Here is a 23,132-nt window from a genome sequence, read left to right on the forward strand (position 1 = left end):
TGGAATCTTGGTATTTATTACAAAGGGGATGGAGTATAAAAGCAGGAAGTCTTGCTACAGCTATACAGGGTATTGGTGAGGCCACACCTGCAATACTACGTGCAGTTTTGGTTTCCATATTTACAAAAGGATATACTTGCTTTGGAGGCAGTACAGAGAAGGTTCACTAAGTTGATTCCGGAGATGAGGGAGTTGACTTATAAGGAAAGGTTGAGTAGGTTGGGCCTCTACTCATTGGAATTCAGAAGAATGAGAGGTAATCTGATCAAAACATGTAAGATTATGAGGGGGCTTGATAAGGTGGATGCAGAGAGGATGTTTCCACTGATGGGGGAGACTAGAACTAGAGGACATGATCTTAGAATAAGGGACCGCCCATTTAAAACTGAGACGAGGAGAATTTTCTTCTGAGGGTTGTAAATTTGTGGAATTCGCTGCCTCAGAGAGTTGTGGAAGCTGGGACATTGAATAAATTTAAGACAAAAATACACAGTTTCTTAAACGATAAGGGGATAAGGGGAGCGGACAAGGAAGTGGAGCCGAGTCCATGATCAGATCAGCCATGATCTTATTGAATGGCGGAGCCGGCTCGAGGGGCCGTATGGCCTACTCCTGTTCCTATTTCTTATGTTCTTATGTTAAGATCCAAGGGATCCTTGCCCTTTCTCAGACGGTTCCTTCCTAACACGAAGAACAAATTTAAAGTATGTTCCAATAGAATAGGTCCACACGACTAATAGTAAATTGCTGACACAAGCCACTATCTCTCTTCTAGTTAACATTGTTGGGTTGTATTGATTCAAAAATTGTCAGCTCGTCTTAAATACTAACTGCATTTTCAATATTTTCTGGTCCAAACTACCCAAATCTGACTTACTCCTAACCAATACAGCTACCCGATATGCATGTCTTCCCTTCATTTTCCACAAAGTAGTTGCATTAAACCCTTCCTCATTCATTATATGAAGACAGCAAACCATCCTCCCACTTTCCCTTCACAGCTTCATTGTTGTTGTTTCTTGATGTCCTTGTAACAGGAAACCTCATGAAGCACAAGGGAGGGGTACAGGCTATCTCAGCATCCTGAACACCAGTGGAGGAAACAGATTACTTTCACTGTGGCGGAGAATGCTGAAATGCCGCTGTTGCCCTTGCAATCTCACTTGTACAGCAACAATCAAAGGGAACTGCTAGAGCAATAAAGGAAAGGCAAAAGCAGCAACTGGAATGGCGGGCGGTGGAAACATAGAAAATAGGTGCAGGAGTAGGCCATTCGGCCCTTCGAGACTGCACCACCATTCAATAAGATCATGGCTGATCATTCACCTCAGTACCCCTTTCCTGCTTTCTCTCCATACCCCATGATCTCTTTAGCCATAAGGGCCATATCTAACTCCCTCTTGAATATATGTAACGAACTGGTAACAACTCTCTGCGGTAGAGAATTTCACAGGTTCACAACTCTGAGTGAAGAAGTTTCTCCTCATCTCGCTCCTAAATGGCTTACCCCTTATCCTTAGATTGTGACCCCTGGTTCTGGACTTCCCCAACATCTGGAACATTCTTCCTGCATCTAACCTGTCCAGTCCCGTCAGAATTTTATATGTTTCTATGAGATCCCCGCTCATTCTTCTAAACTCATGTGAATACAAGCCCAGTCGATCCAGTCTCTCCTTATATGTCAGTCCTGCCATCCCGGGAATCAGTCTGGTGAACCTTCGCTGCACTCCCTCAATAGCAAGAATGTCCTTCCTCAGATTAGGAGACCAAAACTGAACACAATATTCCAGGTGAGGCCTCATCAAAGCCCTGTTCAACTGCATTAAAGCTCTCTACTCCTATACTCAAATCCCCTAGCTATGAAGGCCAACATGCCATTTGCCTTCTTCACCGCCTGCTGTACCTGCATGCCAACTTTCAATGACTGGTGTACCACGAGACCCAGATCTCGTTGCACCTTCCCTTTTCCTAATCTGTCACCATTCAGATAATATTCTGCCTTCATGTTTTTGCCACCAAAGTGGATAGCCTCACATTTATCCACATTATACTGCATCTGCCAAGCATTTGCCCACTCAACTAACCTGTCCAAGTCACCCTGCAGCCTCTTAGCATCCTCCTCAGAGCTCACACCGCCACCCAGCTTAGTGTCATCTGCAAATTTGGAGATATTACACTCAATTCCTTCATCTAAATAATTAATGTATATTGTAAATAGCTGGAGTCCCAGCACTGAGCACTGCGGCACCCCACTAGTCACTGCCTGCCATTCTGAAAAGGACCCATTTATCCCGACTCTCTGCTTCCTGTCTGCCAAGCAGTTCTCTATCCACATCAATACATTACCGCCAATACCACGTGCTTTAATTTTGCACAACAATCTCTTGTGTGGGACCTTGTCAAAAGTTTTTTGAAAGTCCAAATACACCACATCCTCAAAAAATTCTAGAAGATTTGTCAAGCATGATTTCCCTTTCATAAATCCATGCTGACTTGGACCGATCCTGTCACTGCTTTCCAAATGCACTGCTATTTCATCCTTAATAATTGATTCCAACATTTTCCCCACTACCGATGTCAGGCTAACTGGAAGCTGGCTTCAGGTGAATACCAAAATTTGGCAGCCTCATTAAGTTCTCATTTTCAAAAGCGTGAAAAAGCAGCAGCAGTTACGACTATCTGATGATGTTATACAAGTAAATGAATGCTCTGACAAGAGCAATGCACCAGTGCAAAGATTGTTTAGCGGAGACAAGCGTCTAAAAACCTAAAGAAAAAAAACGCTACCTCAATTAAAGCAAGGATAGGCAGAAAAAGATAAATTAAATTCTCACTAGAATACATTAATCTTGGAAGCACTGCACTAGCAACCAGCCTTTTTCCACCAGTGGAAAATATAGTGCCGGCCAGTGGTAATATGCTTGAACAGGTATCAATGACATTACTGTAACAAGTCATTACATATATCTGCCTTACTACTGGATAGCAAAATTAAAATATTCATTCAATCATCGGCCTGCCTGAAAAGGGCTTCTGACTATAACCTGTCAAAAAAGCTTTTTAATATTGACACTCTTTGAAAAAGATAATACAGTTGACTTTGAACCTCATGGCAAGCTACAACAAACAGCAAATGAAAGACCATCTGCAGACATTGATGCGAGTTACCAATCTGACCTACATAGGCACAGCTTGTGATCATGACCTTCAGATGGCTGCATTCAGAGCAGAGTTATTGCATCATGGAAAACAAACAGGGCAGTACATTAATGACATTTTAAATGATCAAGACTGAAATCAGTGCTTTAAGACATTTATCTAAAACACATACTAGTGCAATATGATAAATGTCAATCGGCAAAGTAACCAAATAATGTAGCGAACGGAATGTAAAACTGCAGAAATGAAAAAAAAGAATGCACTGGTTATTAACCTGCCCCGCCTTTTATCTCTTCAAATATTTTGAGCCACTTTATTGTTGAAAAAATTCAGTTTCAGGAATAAATAATGATAATGAACTAGAAATTTGTAACCTAAAATATTCAATCAATTATTTTTTTATAAAAACTGACTGCCTGCATACAGCTAATAGAGATTATAATTGCTGGACACTGGAGGGCAAGATCAACCTCAGCTGTCTACTATTTCACTGTCAACAGCCTCCTGAGGTGTTAATAGAGTGTTTGATTAAAATACACATCTCACCTATTAAGTATGCCATAGTGCCAAAACCTGTTTCTCCATGCATTACCCAGAAACTATGAGGTCAAGTTTTGGGCTGTGCCTAGAATGGCGCAGCCCTGCGAGCCACGCCTGATTTCCGCGCTCAAAACCGCACCGAAAACTTACCTCGGTATTCTCCATTCCCTCAGGTCGATCCAGGTCCTCGGTGAAGTGTAGCACAAGCTGTGGGGGGCGGAGCCAGATCCCAGCACTGAAAACAGTGCCGCTGCCTCTGCACATGTGCGCTACAGTGTGCGCACATGTGCAGTAGCTCCAGGCGCCCGAAACTGTGTGGGAGGGGTCCGAAGCACGCCGTCCCTAGCCCTGGCCAAATGGGCTCACTGGGGCAGCGATCAGACTGCACCTCCCTCCTCCAGCTCCTGCTCTGGCTGTAGGCTCCAGCTTCCTCCCCTGTTCAGCTCACGCTCCCTCTGGCTCTCTCACCCCCTGCCCCAGCTCCCGCTCCGCTGCCCAACTCCCCCCCCCCCCCCCAGCTCCTGCTCCGCTGCCCGCTTTCCCCCCCACCAGCTCCTGCTCTGCTGCCCGCTCCCCCACCTCCACCCACCTCCCCTTGCTGTCAGAAACACAGACACTGACAGACAGAGACAGAGAGAGACACATTGACAGACAGAGACAGAGAGAGACACACTGTGGAGGGGGGGGGGGGGCGTCCCAGCACGCTGTTGGAGGGCTCTCGGTGCTGCAGTCAGTGAGTAGAAATGTAATGTTTTATTTATTGATTTTGTAATTTTTTTTATTTTTTATTCATTTTTTTGATAGATAAATCAATAAATCAACCAATAAATCAAACATTTATTATTGATGGCTCTTTATTTGTAAAAGTGATGTGTTTCATGTTTGTAAACTTCTCTTTCTCTCCCCCCGCCATCTCTCTTCCCTACGCCTGATTTGTAACCTACGCCTGATTTTCTAAGTGTAGGCAAGGTTTTTCTGAGCATACAAAAATCTACACTTACTCCATTCTGAGTTAGTTTGGAGTAAGTTTTCGCTGCCTAAACTTTCAAAACAGGCGTAAGTGGCCGGACATGCCCCCTTTTGAAAAAAAAAAATCTGTTCCAAAATGAAACTGTTTTAACTAACTAGAACTGGAGCAAGCTAAATGCCGAGAATTGCAATTTCTAAGATACTCCATTCTAAATCAGTTGCTCCAAAAAAATAGGAGCAACTCAGGCCGAAACTTGACCCCAAAAACTACATGTCTATCATTAGTCCAGCTGCAACTTCATTTTAAAATACTTCTGCATGGAAGCAAAACAAAATCTTGGTTTTCATCCTTTCAATAGGCTAGTTGCTGAACCTCCTATGTGCAGGTCAACAATCTATATTGCCATTGTGACATCAAGCTGCAGTGTCCAGTGGTGAGATATTTTTGAGGATGTTTCAGGATATTTGGTGGCTGTGTTTTTGTTATTTTATAAAGGCAATAAGAGATCTATGTAGTATATTGCTTCAGCGAAGTGACCTGGTGGGTGGTGTGGTAAATTCCAATTGGAATTTGAATGGAGTGTTACAGTAACTTCAGGTGAATAGTATTTATCCAATGAGGACACTCAGCTTTAAAAAAAAATCACTTGAAGAAACAGCAAAATTATTCCATCTACTTTTGATAAATCTACCTAAACAGACTGACAGGTATCCTCTATTATGCTTCAGCTGGCACCCTCCCACATTTCTGATGCAACAACCAAAACATGAGAGGAGAATATAAGCCATACGTATTAAACAAAAAGAAAACTTTAATTATTGAGATAGGTATCTTCAGGTTAGCATGTGAAATACAAAATATTCTCAATTCAAGTCGTGACTGTAGCTCATTGGTTACGAGCATCAGTTGGCTACATTGGCACAACTATCCACAAAATTATAGTGGGAACAACAAGAAACAAAGAAAGAATGTGCATTTATGTTGTGCCTTTCACAACCTCAGGGCATCCCAAAGCTCTTGACAGCCAATTAACTACTTTTGAATTCTCTTCTTAGGCGGTCCCTCGTATCGAGGATGACTTGCTTCCACACCAAAAAGGGATGAGTTCACAGGTGTTTCAATGAAGGACCTGACATTCCAGATCCCAAACTACATCTTGAAGGGTGGAAGATGCCTGTGTGTGGATTTTTTTAAACGTGTGGTGGCCGTTGCACACCAGCCACCACAGGGGCATGACAGAGCTAGGTCTTGTTCCAGTGGCAAGGATTAACCAAGATGACTGGAGACCAGATCTGCTGCATGGACCTAGTGCGCACACATATTGCAGTGTGGGCTGGTCCGTGCTGCTCCTGGGCCCCGATCACATCGCTCTACAATCCCTCGCCGCTCCTTCGCCCCTCCTCTCCTGCTAACGCTCCAATCAGCGACCTTGATTTTGGTGACGTCCAATCCAGTCGGCCTTCTCCAAGTCGTCGCCCTCCTGCACCAGCTTGCGCTGCTCCGAGGTGGCTTCCACGTCGCACCTCCACTCCCTCTATGGTCCCGTCCCGCGGCTGGTCGGGCCATAAAAGGAGCGGAGGTGCGGCGGCCCGGGAGCAACGTGGAGGGCCTGACCTGCGAGAAACCATCAGCCGCAGGTTGGGGCCATAAAAGGAGCGGAGGTGCGGCGGTCCGGGAGCAACATGGAGGCTCCAACCTGCGAGGCGTAGATAGGCTACCATTGTCAGGATATGGGGATAATGTGAACTCAAAACTATCACAAAGATTTCAACTTTAATATGGCAGATAATAAAAACTTCACAATTTGGAGTAATCTGTTAATACTGTTTTAGTGGTCTAAATCACACCACGGCAACAGGTGACTGAGAAAACAGTTTCCACACTATCATCTTAAAACACTTTATTAAAAAATTCACTGTTCAGTATGTCGTAAATCTTGCTATTAATGAATTTTGAATTGTAGTCACTGTTGTAATGTGTACACCCACACACTCCTTAACTTTTCATCAACCTCTTTATTGCACTATAATAAAGATGATGTTCAATAGATTTGTGTTTGCAACTGCAGTACATAGCTATCTTTGAAGAGTAAACATTGAAGGCAAAGTGAGCACAAACAGTATTTTGACTTGTTGAAAGATTGCTGCAATCAGTTGCAGAACAGTGAGCAGGGGAGCTTCAGGTGCCCAGGTTTCAGATGTGTGTCTATTGTGGTGAAGAGTTAAGTATTGAGTGATAGGAACAAATTATAATCCTTTTAAGAATTTATAAGAATGTGAAAGTCAGAAAATAAAATTTATAAATAGAGTGTCAAGTTTTCTTGGAATATATTATAAAGCAATTACCTGGATAGAAGAATATTGCAATTCTGGGCTCTTCTCCCATCTATTACTGACAGTTCCTTGACTTTCTTGGTGGAATTTAATGTGTCTTCATTGGCTTCTGTCTCTTTCTGCGGTCCAAAAAAGTTACAAGAAGACAGTAAATAAACTGAGTCTGCCACCAGGATATTTAACAAGCTAGGTAAAGCTTTACTTGAATGACCACCTTCAATAGCATATTTGTAAACAAATCTGAGGTCCAAATATCACTAAAAGTTTCTAGGCATTTGGAAAGATCTATAATGTTTGAGGGTGAATAGGTATGATTAGCTCTGGATGTGGATTTACTTTTCAAGTCATAAAGATGGTCCTACAGACCAATGTATTTTGATTGAAGTAAAGATGACCCTAGTGAGCTGGCTTCATTACCTACTCCAGATCAAAACCTTGCACTAGATAGGTCAGTACTTGGAATAATGCACCATAGTAGTAGAAACATCTCCAAAGCATTCAACCCTTGCACAAGTAACTAAGTTCTCCCTGGTCTGCGTGAGAAGCTTAGTTAATTAGGATGTCATAGTCAGGGCTCACGGATAGTCAAAATTCTAAGTGAAGTTCAATAACAGGCGTCATATAATATTACCTCTGTTTGATCACTTATGGACAGCACATGGGTGACAAATTAAGTTGTTACTTTCAGTATTAATATAAAACACAGGTCAATTTGTGAAGAATTTGGTGAAATATTCCTTAAAAGTAATTAGAGTGCTACGTGATGTCTCTGTTGATAAATGAACTACCCAATTTGAAATTCAACTACATAGACCATGGATTCAAAATATATCTATGCCAATTTAGTAGATATTAACTGGAACAATTGGCTTTAAATCCCTGGTGAGAGGGAAAAATATCAGTTAGGATTCACACTCCTGGAAAGTGTGAAAGTGTGGGCATTGGATGAGGATAGGGATAACCTTCACAGAGGTGCTTCACAGAGTTAAGTCGCACTATCTAGGCTCAGACACGAAGAATGGCCAAAAGGTGTAAAGAGCAAATGCAGTAGAATCCACACGTATAGATCGTTAATGCATGCAAACTCCCTATTGTATATACACTTTACTCATGTTCAAATTCCTTTACAATTATAGGAGATCTGTATAAACCTGTGGTTAAATGTCACCTTTCTGCACAGGACAACCTATCCCATATAATAGGTTCCAATATAGTAGGAAATCATAAAATCATAATTTAAAATGGTTAGATCTTTACTTTAGTAAATAAAAGTACTGCATGACCAATAAACTGATCATGAATCAAAATACGGAACATCTACATTTTATGTCCTTAAAATTTAGATACAAAGCACTTGGAGTTCATTATCACTAACATTTAAATTAACCTAGTTTTTTATTTCAACTTTGTGCAGTATTTGCCAATACTATTATAGATCACGATGTGTATCATTACCATTAAAAGAATAATCTTACAAGATTCCTACCTAATTAAACAAATACTTGAGCCTTTATTGTCTCAATAACTTTTTTATAAAATAAAATTAATTTGCACAACAATCTATTTCCTCATCTACCTTGGTGATAGCTAAAAGTATTTCCAAATTATTTTAAAACCAGGCTGCAATGATAGCAACAATGATCATTTGTATTTTGTTAATAAATTATTCAATTTCTTTTATACCTTTGACATGTTTTCAGTGGGTTAGAAAATGTTGCATTAATTGACATATCAGTTATGATATAAACGTGCAGCTGAACATACTCAACAAAACATGTGCTCATTACCAAAACTAACTTCAATGTGCATTTTCACCATTATAAAGGTCATGCTGCGATTTATACTACAAGTAGACTCCTTCCACTTTATTAAAAGCACATGCTTACCTGCTTGGAATGATTGCTCAGAAAGAAGTCCTAAATGCAGGCCAAAGGCAAAAGGAGGATAACAGGTAGCATCAGTTAATAGCAATAAAAAAAAACTGCAGTTCAGCGATTGTTGCAAAATGGAAAATAAAACAACAGACACAGCACAATAAAGTAGGTAAATAATTTTCAAAACAAAACGTGATTGGAGATGTGCAAGTATCAAGCAAGAATGTCATCTGCAAAAGTTAACCCTTTCACCATTACAAGGAAGCTCAGGCATGGTAAAAGTTATGGATGAGTGCAAGTTTTATTACAACCTGGATATTAATGTTATTGTTGAAGTTATTAAACTACACATTCCAAATACAGCCTTTTCACAGATCAAAATGAATATGAAATTTCAATGATCCTCGGAAAAAGGTTAAAACTTGCAACACTCCAATACTGTGAAAACTAATGCTATTGTGGTGAAGTTTTATTGGAGCTTGTAAACATATCCATGTTGCTGAAAGGGTTAGAGTGTCTCAATATGTTGGATAATCAAGCAGTAATGCTTCATATTATAATGCAACAAGCTATGGCATGCAAATCACAGAGCCAATTTTAAAAAGCCATATCAACATTTCTGCGATACCAGTACATTTATAATGCTTATAGGCGATTCACATAGAATGATTTTAAAATCTTAAGCAAAAGAAAATAATGCACTCGAAATTGAAAATGAATAGAATCACAGAGGGTCTAGTACAAAGGAGGCCTTTTTGGCCCATTGTATATGTGCTGGGTCTTTGGTAGAGCAATCCAAAACTAATCACATTGTCCTGCTCTCTCTGAATAGCCCTGTAGATTTCTCAATGTTTGTTCACTTTTCCCTTAAAAGGTGCAATGGTCTCTGCCATAACTACTCTTCGTGCTTTAACAACTCGGAGCATAAAGAATTTTCTGCTAATCTCTCGCTCTTCACTCTAAGGGCCCAAATTTCCCCAATCCCTATTTTCAGCGCACTCCCCCGACATGCGGCGACTTTGTGCACTGGAAATGGCGCCGAAAAACTTACTCACGATTCTGGCCGCTCTGCTGTGTGTCCCGGGTCCTGGCGCGGCGCTCTTCGTGGAGTGGGGGGGGGGGGGGCGGAGCTACAGCCTTGCGCCAAAAACAGTGCCGGCAGCTACACGCGTGCACAGTAGAGCGGTCGCGCATGCGCAGTAGCTCCGTTCCATGATTGTGATGATGATGCCTGCAGAACGCATCCAGTCCCTACCCCAGGCCGAATGGCCTGCTGCACAGGCTGGCCGTTGAGGGCTGCAAGAAGCAGGTTGGTGCGACTGAGTTTTGATCGGGGTGAGAGAGGGAGGCGGGGAAAGAGGTTAGTCGTCTTTGGCTGCAGTCCAGTGGTTTGGACCGAGGATAGCTTGTTGTGTAGCGATGTTGCTTGCCATGCTGGGCTGGCTTTGCATTCGTTTGGTTGGGTGGCGGTCTTGTCATGTTAAAGCAGCACATATACAGTGACAGCCATGTGCTTAACCTACATCCCATCCTGTGTATCAATAAATAACCAGCAACATGCAGTTTTTTGGTTGTATTACAAATAATTTGTGTGTGAAGCTCTTTGAAGATGTCAGTGGGCAAAAAGAGAAAATGGGCAAAAAGAGAAAAAATTCCCGCCCGAAAAGGGTTGAAAGTCGGTGAGGCGGCAGCCGCATTCTCCCTCCCCTATCCCAGGCCAAGGGACTCCCGCATGGCCAGCCGTGCTGAGTTTAGTTGAAGGTAGGATTTACTTCAGTTCTTTATTTGCTAATTTAATTATTTACTTCAGTTCTTTAGTTTTTATTAAATGGTTATTATTGCTTGTGCTTTGTTTGGTGCTTGGTGGTGCTTGAAATGTTGTTTAGGTGCAGGGTTCCTTCTATTTTTTAATTTTTTATTTATTGATTGCTTATTACTTTGGTCTTGGTGCTTTAAGTGCAGGGTTCCTTCTATTTTGTGTGTTAATTAATTGCTTATTACTTTTTGTGCGTTGTTTGGTGCTTGGTGGTGCTTGAAATGTAGTTACTTGCACGATTCCTTAACTGTAAGTAAGGTCTTTCTGTGCGGACAAAAGTGGACACATACGCTGCCCTAAGTTAGTTTAGTACAACTTTTTTCTGGCCAAATTGGCATAAATGGTGCAAGTGGCTGGGAACGTCCCCTTTTGAAAAAAAAAACTGACCTCACATAAAACCTAACTAACTCACTTACACTGGCGCAAAGTACATGGCCATATTTGCAACTTAAAAGATACACCAGAAAAATCAAGTTACACCAAAAAAAACGGTGCAACTCATGGGAAAATTTGGGCCCTTTGTGAGGATCTTCGATTAATTATTTCTCATCAATGACTCAGCATACAGAGGATATAGTCTTTCTGTGTGCACACAATCAAAAACCTTCACAACTTTTTAAAACCTCCATTGAATCCCCTCTTAGCCTTCTGTGCTGCAGTATCTCAAGAATAAATTGCATATTGATCTGCTGACTGTCTCTCTGATTTGAGCAAATTTTACATCATGTTGGTGATATTAGATGCTACTACATTTCTTTGGATACTGCAGAACTATTGGAAATATGCTGGATAACTAGTGTATCTATCACTACAATGAAGGCATTACCATAACTGCTAAATATATTGAATTCAAAGAAACTGCATTGTTTCATTGCTAAAACATACAAATTCTACATATTTCACATACAGTAATCCAATCTGCTGCTGAGAAACAATACAATGTGCATTTGACCATAAATGGTTTAGTAACTCAACAATTGATCTGATTGACACATGTTTTTATGTCCTGTCTTTTATGCCTATGTTTGTTCCACATTTGTTGAAGCAGGAACTTCATTTAGGTTACCTGTTGCCTTTGGTAAGCAGAGAATGTCTTTTCTATGTCTTCCAAGTTAAGTACTTTGAAAACATTCAAATCATCAATTTCTATCCAGATTGTTTCCACAAGTTTGTTCTATAATCAAAGCATCAAAATATTTACTGGTAACCAGTTCAAAATGCAGATTAGCATTGTGCAAAGTCATAAAACACAGACCTCAAATGAATTAAGTTGCTGTTTCTTATAGTGCAACATTTGTAATTTGCCATAGAATATGAATCATGTAATCGCACACATAATGTAAGCCTACTACTGTAAGGCTTACTTAAAAATGGAGGATAGATTACTAGAAATTGTAATCACAAAAACAATCAGTAAAATTGAAGTCAATTCAACAATCAATGCAGATGAAACATTTTTACTTAATTTCTTTTTAGACACAAGATTATTTAAGCCAAAATGGTATCTTGCTGTTACGTTTAACATTAACCATGTATAACTCACCTCTGGTAACTTAGACCAGTTGAAGGATTTTAAAGCATTTCCTGGTTGTGGAATATTTTTCTTCTTGAGTCCTGGACCCAAAGGGGCTCCAGGAGGAGGTAGTACACCACCCAATAGCGGCAGACCTGGAGGTGGAGGGGGCCCACCCGGGGGTGGGAGTGGGGGTGGGGGTGGTGGTAGCAATCCACCAAGAGGTGGTGGAAGAGGTGGAGGAGGAGGAGGAGGAGGACAAACGCCTACTGAAGGAAGTGCAGGAGGAGGTATTGGACCACCAGGGGCTCCAGGTGGTGAAAGGGGACCGCCAGGAACTCCAGAAAACCTTGCTCTCTAAAATTAAAACAAAATTGTAAAGAAAGCATTAGGCAATGAGCTGTCCATGTTTTAACATGATCAATACCAGATACTTTCTTGGAAAATTGTCGCAGGCAAAACAGACTGTACCAATATATTTATGTTCTCAACATCTTATGGTCAAAAGTAATGTATATGGTTTTTCAATCATGTACTGCAATTAGCTGAATTATTGCAAAGAAAGCCCCAACATGGCACCTTTATTACATTTAACAGGAAACGATAAAACATGCTTAACTACACATAGGAACTTGCATTGCTTAGATCCTGGATCTGGGCCATAAGATCGGCTGTCTGTTTCTTGGCAGCTTTGTGTTCCTGAGACTCTTTTTCCAGTTTTTCTTTCATTTTATTCAGTGTTTGCATCATCTCCTCCTTTTCCTGTGTCTTAGCTTCACACTCCCTCTCTTTTTTCTCTAGTTTTTGCTGTAGCTCATGGTGCTCTGTAAACAAAGAAATCTTTTGAGATTCCTGATCAGCAAAAAAAAATGTATAGGCTCACTTACAAACACTAGCTCCAGTTAATTAGATTTTATTGAAATAATGTTTGGCTTTGTTTGCTTAAAAAAAAATTATTAACCCTACTAAAAAAAAATGTCCACACAGAAGGTCCCAGGTTCAAGCCCTGCTCTGCATTTCTGCAGTTTGCTAGAGGTGCAACACTTATCCTCAGCATCCTTGAGTTACTGAAGGGAGGAGAAAAAAAGCCAGGGATCCTGTTTCTGGTTGCTATCCACTGACTCCTGCTGAAAGATGCATAAAGTTTATTACTGCAATGCTATTAGCTGTTGAACCCTTGGCTGTGATGCCCTTCATGGTGCACAGTCTAAGTTCACACATGAAGGATTACTACTCTGATGAGCTATTGGAGGGGTGCTGATGCCCATGAAACAGCAAATTCAATAGCAGTCAGCATTTTCGGGAGGTCAGAAAATGATTTGAAGGGGGAGGTATAATTACATTTAAAGAACAGCTATTCAGATTACTGCACGGTACACATATCGGAGCAAAACAGTTAAAAACACAATTTCTTAAGTGAATAAAATAATGATTGCACCTTTTCGCATTTTTTCTGCTTGTTCCTTCCATTGTTTGACTTCATTTTCATTAACCAACCTATTTATGTTGAACATTGATTACAAAAAGGACACAATGATAAAGGTTTAGTAGATCATGTGAATAGGAAAGTAAAATATCTAATACTATAATTCTAAGACAAAGCAAACTATAGGAGCAACAGACTCACATTCTAACAACATTCTTCACGTTAAAATTTTCCAAAGGAGTAACATCAGGATCATGCCCTTTATCATTCTGTAAAACTATCTGCTGCAATATTCGGTCCAGCAGTAGCCAATATTGTACAGTGTTTCCACTTCGCTTATCTGGAAAAAAAGTAGAGGAAACAATTAAAGTCGAACAAAATTATGAACAGAATGCACAAACCAGTTAAAACAGTATTCAAAGCAAATTTTAAGGTCAGTAATTAAGACAGTGTAAAAGAGTACTATTGAAAAATACATCCATAACATAAACCAGAATGATGCACATCATTGGAGCTTCTGCATGATTATAACTAGCTGGTAAAAGGGTTCACAGCTAATAGCATTATAGTAATAAAAGCAACATAGTTATGTATTGTTGCTTTTGAATAGTTTATATAAGCAGATTTAATGTGTAGCGTAAACCATATCATTAATTGTTTTGAAACAGAATTCAAAGATATTTCAGATGATAAGTCACACTAATTAAATAATTTAACTATTATTTCAGATCAAGTTTTATATTTCCTTTCATTTTACTCACTCTTCAACATTTTGCTAAACAAAAATAGTGTATAGTACTCACACGGCATTTGGAGACAATGATGGAGAATTGACATAAAGTGCGGGTATGCATCTGTGTAGCTGATTTTTTTCCTAACCAATTCAAACACCTGGGTGGCACTTTTTGTGTCGATGTGGACCTGAAATAACATGTTCATCAGCCATGAGTTAACAGAACATACTTTATATTGGTTTCCATATTCAGCAATGACACAAAACATAACTTATCTACTTACCAGATCAAATCTCTTTGCTAGTTCCATTTCGTCCTCATTTCTAAGCATTTCAAAGAAATCCAAATGCCTAACAAATCATTGAAGTTAGTATAAAAAGTGGCACCAAAAACATTTTTGTAATAAAATTGAATACATAAAGTGCACTCACCTATCTAAAGTTGAATTTTCATGTTCACGTAATTTGTCAATAACAGGTTGAATACCTAACATCAAAAATTCATATCGGAGATGTACTCTAAAATCAAGACTTTCCTATTGAAACAAAATAAACAGCGCTGTAACAGGTACAGGTATTCCTTTCTCTAGGGCTAAAGGTTTTAAAAACCTACATTATAGATAAAGGGGTGAAATTGGTAAATAGCAGTAGCGCGAAACGGGTAGACAGCAATCATTTTACACCGCGCCCAATAAAGTGGGCCATCAATTTGCAACGGGCATGGTGTAAAACAGGTTGCTGATTTGCTCTCAGCCTGTTTTGCACGATTGGTGTTGACTAATTTTATCCTCCCATCTCCCCCCAAAATAGTTGAGATGGAATTTCCTACCTCTCCTGACCCTTGACTTAGGACAGCATTAATGAAAGACATGACGGCAGTTTTGAGATTCACTTCATCCTTGTATCTTCCTGTGTTTCTGTCCAAGTCATTGACTAGTGTCTGATGGAGAGAAAAGTACCACACAATAATTCAATAGGAAAGAAACAATGGGATACACAAAAATACTGAAAAGAAACAACCATTTCTTGTATATAATAGAGGTATCTAGCAGCACTTGGTATTGGGGTAGAGAACTGTTAGCTTTGGATCAGCAAATCTAACATTAACAGGCCTGGGGGCCGAAATTCATGTGGGCCAGAAAGCTGACGCACCTGGGAGTTTTTAAACTGCTACTCACTGCTGGAACTCTTGGAGCGGTGAGTTGATCCATTTTCAGGACTTCCCTACAGGAAATGGATCATAATGGGGCGAGCCTTCAAAGCCAGGGTGACAGGCTGAAAATGGGTTGGGGGCCGTCCATCGCTGTCAATCAACGTGGTGACATCACAGCGTGTGCATGTCACCACGTTTTCTCACCTCCGTTAAAGGGGATAGATTTGATCATTTTTTTAAAAAACTTTGGCCACTGGGCCACCAGGGAGGGTTTCGGCCAGGCCAGTGGCCTGGCAGCCGAGAGTGCCAGGTTGCCCAGCCGAACCTGGGGCCAATAATTTGCCGGCCAATCGGCAAGTTGACTGGCACAAATTCTTCCATTGCGGCCACGGCAGTGGGCCCTCCCCTTTAAGGGCGGCTGTGCTGCCAGGCCACGCACAGTCTTCAGAGAGTGCACCGGCAGAAAAACCTGCCGGGGGCACCGCATGATGGGGGACTGCCGGATCGAGCTGAAAATGGATAGGTAAGTACTTATTTGATGTTAATTTGGCGGTGCATCTACTTGGGCAGGTTGGGGTCCAGGCCTAAAAATCCCCAACCTGAATTTTGATCGGGTCGGCCTGTTGACCCCAAAGCAGCGGCCATTCAGTTTTTAGGAATGGCCGTCACAAACGGGCATTAACAGGTCTCTTTGAGACCCTGATTTTCAATCCCCTGGTCTCTGCATACATAGCTCACTGACTGAGTCTGTGATTGAATGTAAATGAGGGTCTCTATACAACCTGATACATCTGGCCTTCTTGATAATGTAGTTGCAAGTTATACTTTCCTCCAACAAGACATTTTTCATAATGGTTCTGAGATATTAGTACAATAGTAGAAAGTATTTCCCATTTAGTACCTTTAGGTGTTAAACGTCAAAGCAATTACTGTTCAGAATTTACGTTGTACATTTTATAAAAATTACTAAACAATCTACTGAATGCAAGCTTAATGGTCAGACCAGCAAAGTTTGGTGGGAAAGAATTTAAAACATAGCAAACTGTAGTAAAAGATGGCAATTAAAAAGGAAAGCTAAACATTAGATGGCCCTTGCTGGAAGCACTGAGTACAATAATGTATGAGAAAGCAAAGGAACAAGAATGATTTCAGTATCTTAAGTGTGGAACTATGAAGACAAACTAAATTAACTTTCTTTTTAAAAGAAACAGGAGATGTTACTTAGTTTAAAAAAAAATTATGTATGAAGTGGATAGTGCAAGCTGACAAATTACTTTAATTCAGAGAAACTATACAAGACAGTAATAAAAGGACTGATGTTTTCAAAGACAAGGGACCTTGAGGTGAAACAGTTAGGAGCTACGTTAATCAAGTACTGATCTATCTGTATTCTATTGAGATAACATACCTATGCTATAACTGGCTAACAATATATTAAAAAAATAAACTGAAAAGCAGTTCGGCAGGAAAGTTTGGCGCAGAAAGTCGGAAGAAAATGATTTTTTTTTTGTACATTCCTCAGCCTCATTTTAGCAGGGATGCATACTCAGACTTTTAAATGAATTAATTCCATTTGACAAAATTGCACATTTTCATTTTGCAGTTCACAACTCGTGCACAAACTGTACCTGGAAACGTGTTCTTTCACTTGCATATTTCTGGTAGTGCAGCATTGCCTCCAATACCTTCTTGTGACCGCCTGGCACCAAACATACAGCACCCAAAATTTCCAGGACTGCTACTTTAGTCTTTATATTTTCTGTTGTAAGACTTTGAGCTATTACATTAATACTCTCTACATGAGCCAAAACATGGGCCCTGCCCTGAGAGTTGTTCATTAGTGCTTTAATACAGCCTATTAGAGAGGTATGTATTCTAGATTCTGATGTTTCGTAGTCCATACTCGTCAAAAAGTTCAGAATGCATGTTAGCCCATCCAAGTCAATGAATCTGGTAACAAACCTGCCAAATAAAAGATCATATTCAAAAAGAGCAAATGAAATAATCCAGTTGATCCTATCCAACTTAAATAAAACACTTAACAGCCTTCTGTCCTTCTGGATGGGTGGCAAAAAAATTATTTACATACTGTGTCAGGAACTACTGATTTAGTGTTTTGGGGAGGGGCGAGGGGAAAATCACACCTAAATCTTCAGATAATTTAAGACATGAGAGTTTCAACCAAAATTAACAACAGTGTAATGTATTTTTCAGTCATCATGATACCCACTCATTAATCTCAGTCAAACTAGCTAATAAAAGTCATCTTGGAAAAGCTTTATACTTCATATACTGATCTGTCAATACATAAAATGAACGGGGCAATTTAAAAACCAAAAGCAGCATTTTATCAATTGCAAGAGAAAGTTATAGTAATGAATTGTAATTGATTAATAAAATTAAAACATCGAGTCCTTTCTTTAATATACAGTCACGTAAATATAAGATCAAAGATAGTTTGCCTCATTGGTTGTGTTCTTAGTGCGGTCTTCAAACTCTCGATGGTTTTATTCCTTTCTTCCTCGTCTTCTTTTTCCAAAGCCAAGAGTGATTTTCTCTAAAAAGAAAATAAAGTTCAGCTCACTAATGCTTCATTTTATAATTACGTGAAAATTGTGATGAAAATGAGCATACCTGCTGACACCATGGTTATACATTGTTTTCTGGATAATTTTATGACTAGGATTAGCTTCCCAGTTTCACTGCCAATGGACCATCTTTAGGATTGAAGCCATAAGAGTCTGTGGTACAAATTTCCACAACCATCAAGGCCACTATGACTGGCCAACATGAGAAAGATATGCAGAAAAGAACACTATTTTCTTCAACACATAACTTCCCATTGACATTAAGATGACCCGGCCTAAATCTAGCCATTTCATTCTAAATAGTGTTAGCTAGACTTTATGAATAGATCTGGGAGTTGAAACATGACCATCTGATTAAGACAAACACTCAGTTATCAAGATATCAGTGATGGGAGAGTTGATTTTTTTTATGCCAGCATCATTTGGTTATTTATGTAAAGCCTCTTGATGTGTGGGGATGCGGAGAAGAGAGTAAATCAAACCAAAGTAATTAGGTCACCTTCATCAATGTTCAGTCAAGAGAAAATTCATATTTAAAGCTAATTGGCATCATCAATAAATAGAAATCCATGCGAGGCGATCAAATCGATGTTTAGTGACTCTAGGAGAAAATATTCAGTGCAGCATAAGTATATCCAATGTGCTAATGCATTTGTTCTCTGGAAGATAGGAACAGGAATAGGCCAGTTAGCCCTTGAGCCTGCCCCTCTATTTAATTAGATCATGGCTGATCTGTACCTCTACTCCATTTACCCACCTTTGTTCTATATCCCTTGATACCCTAACCGATCTCACTCTTGAAAATTTCAATTGACCCAACATCTAATTTTTTGAGACAGAGTTCCAGATTTCTACTAACCTTTGTGTGAAAAAGTGCTTCCTGATTTCACTCCTAAATGGCCGAGCTTTAATTTGAAAATTATGCTCCATTGTTTTGGATTCCTCCACCAAAGGAAATAGTTTCTCTGTATCTACTCTATCAAATCCTTTTATCATTTTAAACACCTCAATTAGATCACACCTCAACCTTCTAAACAGAAGGGAATGCAAACCAAGTTTATGCAACCTGCTCTCATAATTTAACCGTTTACACCCTGGCACCATTCTAGTGAATCTGCGTTGTACTTCCTCCAACATCACTACATCCTTCCTGAGGGTTTGGTGCCCAAAAGTGAATACAGTACTCCAGATGACGTCTGATCAAGATTCTTTACAACTGAAACATCATATTCTCACTTTTATATTTCAACCCCTTTGAGATTAAGGCCAACATTTCATTAGTATTTTTGATTACTTTTTGTAGCTTTTAGTCATTTGTTTACATGGACACAAAATCCATTTGTTCCTCCACAGCTCTTATTGTTTCACCATTAAGAAAATATTCAGATCCAAAGTGGATGACCCCACACTTCATCCACACTGAACTTCATTTGCTATAGTTCTGCCCACTCCCTCGATCTGTCCATGTCCCTTTGTAACTTTCCGCTCCAAACTATGCAACTTACTATGCCTCCTATCTTAGTGTCATCTGCAAACTTGGATATACAACACTCCATTACTTCATCTAAGTTCTGAATAAATATATAGTGAAAAGCAGAGGCCCCAGAACAGATCTCTGGGGATCACCACTACAGATCTACAATTTCCTCGCCTATTTATTTTACTACTTTGAGGTGGAAACCATCAGTTCCCAGATATTTGTTTATCTTAAGTCCCATTATTTTCTCCATTATCCTTTTCTTTTTAAACTTGTATTATTCCACAAAGCTCCTCCCCTTGACTTATTTTTAGTTTCTCTTATAACAACTTGTATTTACATAGTGCCTTAACATCCCAAGCGCTTCACAGCAATGTTATCCGAAAAAATGTGACACCTAGCCACATAAGGAGATATTAGGGCAGATTTTGGAGGTAGGTTTTAAGGGGCGTCTTAAGGGAGGAAAGAGAGGCAGAGAGGTTTAGGGAGGGAATTTCAAAGATTAAGGCCTTGGCGGCTGAAGGCACAGCCGCCAATGGTGGAGCAATTAAAATCGCTGGTATTTGGTCCTCTTCTTTCACTGTGAAGTGGATACAAAGTATTAATTTAACAAGTATGTCATTTCTTTATTGTCATTATAGTCTCACTTGTATCTCTCTTTAATAGGCCAAATTCCCCCTTACCACTCTTTCGGGAAGAAATTCGGCTGCTTTGCACCTCCCGTTAGTGCTTGCGGTGGGGGGGGGGGCAGGGCGGTAATGAGGCACTGAGGGCACGGTGAATTCAGCGACGCCCACGAACTTCACTGCCGGTTTTGCGCTGGCACTAACACTTACTGCCTTGGTCTCGAGCACCTCGTAGGTCGTGATGTCATCAAGTGCGCAGTGCCCCGTTACTGCCCCAGGTGTGAAATTTGCTCCTGCCCCCTGCTATATCGCTGAGCATTAACAATGATAGCAAGAGGAGGCGTCATCAGCTCAGCTGGCCGCTTGGGGAGCGATAATTAAAGGCAGTGGTGTTCAGATAGGCCAAACTTTATTCTTCACACCAGTCTCGTGCCTGCTGAAAGCTTTTGACGCCTCATTTCTGTGCGATGTCTAAGCCCTCCACCCTCAGAGTGATTGGCACTGTAATGGCAGTTCCCTCGACACATAATTAAGTACAAGAATGTTGTAAACCATCATTGACCCTTCCCTTTAAGCGAGGGAAGGAGCCTCTGATACCAGCAACATTGCACTGCATATTCTGCAGCGCTCTGCCACTACCGCCACGCTTATACACTTTAGCACCCCAAGAGAAGTGGTTAGCGCTTGATTTAGCACTCCACTTCACTCTTGGATCGCTAATGCTGAAGTTCCTGGGAGCAATAAAAGATTAGTGCCTGGCGATAGTTTTCGGAGATTTCAAAAGTTATTGCCCCAAATGGTGCGCAACGGAATTTCTAGCCTTTTTCCTCTCAATATATATATATTTTTTAAATCTTTGATATCAGCTCTAATATCCCTTGCAAGTTTTTTCCACACTCTCATTTTGCACCTCATTACTTTCTTTGTTTTCCTTTGTTGCTTTTTATAGCCCTCCCAGTCTACTGGATTTCCACTTGTCTATGCATTTGTGTGAGCCTTTTCTTTTAGCTTGATATGGTTCTTTACCTCAATTTTTGACTATGGTTGCTTAACTACACAAGTGGACCTTTGCTTGTTAGAGATAAGTACTAGTTTTGTATTGTACCAAATACTTGAATATTTCCCACAATTTGTCTGTAGTTCATCCTCGTTTACTGTGTTAAAGTCATTTATCATCCCTTCAAAGTTTACCTCATTTAAATTTAACACCTTGGTTTGTGACTTTCCCTTCTCCCTATCAAACCTCATATTAAATTCAAGTTCAGCAGTTGGCAATGAAACCAGACAGCTGTCATTCGTAGTGCTGCAGGGAGGAAGCAACCCTAAGGCACATAGAAAGGTTGTTAAAAGTTGTACCAAGTGAAGTCAAATGTAATCTGATCAGAATGGACATTTCCAGTACAAATCTCGCCATTTCTATTTCAGTGCACTATTTATTCTGATGCAGAACAAACAGCAGCAGCTCTGTTTCAACCCAAGCTGAAATACATAATAAAGAACATCACACTGGGATTCTACAAAGCCTCAATTAGGTTATCCAGTGAGGAGCTGGATAGTACAGATCAGGAAGGTTTTGGTTTCAATCTTTGATCTATGCTGAGTTAGCGGATATGCAGCTGGAGTGGCAGTAGAGGTACTATAATCAGCTTCGGCATCCCTGGGCTGGGAGGACATGGCTAAATTCCCACCTTGCTTGATATCCAGTGGCCCCTCCTGGAGGTGCATGTGCAGACATCACGTGAGGACGGATCAAGCTTGGGTGCAATACTCCACTGTGGTTGAATAGCCTAGTGGCACCATGGGCAAAGCTCATACATTTGAGAATAACCATTTGGGCAAAGTACCAGAGGACTATCTGTCTCCATGGAACTCCACCCTCAATACTTTCAGGAGAGGAAAAAATTGATTAGAAAGGAAAAAAATTAAGCAAAGCTAATCCAAAATAAAAGCATATGGAGCAGTGATGATAAAGGCCTACATTTCACTTTGCTCAGTGTGAAAGACCTACAATTTATGGGCAAGGACTGCATTAACCAATTTGTGTTACATAAATTTCTGTTCCCTTGCATAAATGGTGTGACCTTCTGGCATTCAGGAAATGCATTTAAAAACTATAAGTAGGAATTTGAAGTAAGATATGAATTCTCTTGGGAAGGAATTATTGGTTCAGAACCATATGTAAAACGAGCTACAACAGACTAGAGCTGAAGGTGCAGAATTCCACACTCACCAACAGTGCTCTAGGAATTTGAATTAATATTTAAGAGAGGCTTTTCTTATGTTTTAAATTTTGAGTTGCAATGCAATAGCTGCTTTCCCCCATTCATTAAAGTATTTTAACAGCTTCTTTATATAACAATATGCATTATAGAAAAGTGCTGACAGAATTGTGTCTCTTGATGAACAAATTGGTTTATAAATGTAGAAAAGATAAAACAAGCACTCACAGCTGCCATAGAATTTAGTTGATCGATGTAAAACTCTGGCCAGCTTGTGGCTCCTTTATTTTCTTCTTGCTCCTGAAAAAGGCAATTTTCACAAATCACCATCACGTACACACCAAATATATTTTAGAAGAGAAATGGAAGGGTTTATTAACAGGAATGGATTGAACTTTTCCAATTACCTACTGGTAAACAGACCATCAAGTGTAGTACTAAGTCATACAGACCAGAAGATTCCAGCTTTGATCCCTGATCGATGCCAAGTTACCTAATCTCAACTGGGGGAGTTAAAGCTGATCCACAGCTCTCCTGGGCTATGATAAGAACATCTGCCAGGGTTGCTGTTCCTGAGTACTATCCGGTCTCCTCTGCTGCTGTGTGTTTGAATGTACAGCGAGGACAGGATCAGGCTCAGGTATGATACCCTCTTGAGTTAATAGCCAGCCAATATACTGTACAAACTGCCAGGAGGAATGACCA

General features: G+C 40.2%; 1 protein-coding gene across 1 annotated transcript in view; it reads right to left on the minus strand.

The window, feature by feature from the left end:
- The window catches only part of daam1a (dishevelled associated activator of morphogenesis 1a), a 95,209-nt gene extending 72,452 nt beyond the window's left edge, over positions 1-22,757 (minus strand). Inside the window, exons 1-14 of the mRNA XM_070877897.1 lie at positions 22,656-22,757; positions 17,980-18,074; positions 17,146-17,479; positions 15,194-15,304; positions 14,797-14,900; positions 14,649-14,715; positions 14,435-14,552; positions 13,833-13,971; positions 13,644-13,702; positions 12,842-13,029; positions 12,236-12,562; positions 11,759-11,866; positions 8,889-8,918; positions 7,015-7,121 (exon numbers count right to left, since the gene is read on the minus strand). Of these exons, the coding sequence (XP_070733998.1) occupies positions 7,015-7,121; positions 8,889-8,918; positions 11,759-11,866; positions 12,236-12,562; positions 12,842-13,029; positions 13,644-13,702; positions 13,833-13,971; positions 14,435-14,552; positions 14,649-14,715; positions 14,797-14,900; positions 15,194-15,304; positions 17,146-17,479; positions 17,980-18,074; positions 22,656-22,757 (1,889 nt within the window). The remainder of the gene's footprint in view (positions 1-7,014; positions 7,122-8,888; positions 8,919-11,758; positions 11,867-12,235; positions 12,563-12,841; positions 13,030-13,643; positions 13,703-13,832; positions 13,972-14,434; positions 14,553-14,648; positions 14,716-14,796; positions 14,901-15,193; positions 15,305-17,145; positions 17,480-17,979; positions 18,075-22,655) is intronic.
- Positions 22,758-23,132: the final 375 nt, after the last annotated feature.

This window comes from Pristiophorus japonicus, chromosome 4 (assembly GCF_044704955.1).
Source record: "Pristiophorus japonicus isolate sPriJap1 chromosome 4, sPriJap1.hap1, whole genome shotgun sequence".
In the NCBI taxonomy this organism is placed as follows: domain Eukaryota; kingdom Metazoa; phylum Chordata; class Chondrichthyes; family Pristiophoridae; genus Pristiophorus; species Pristiophorus japonicus.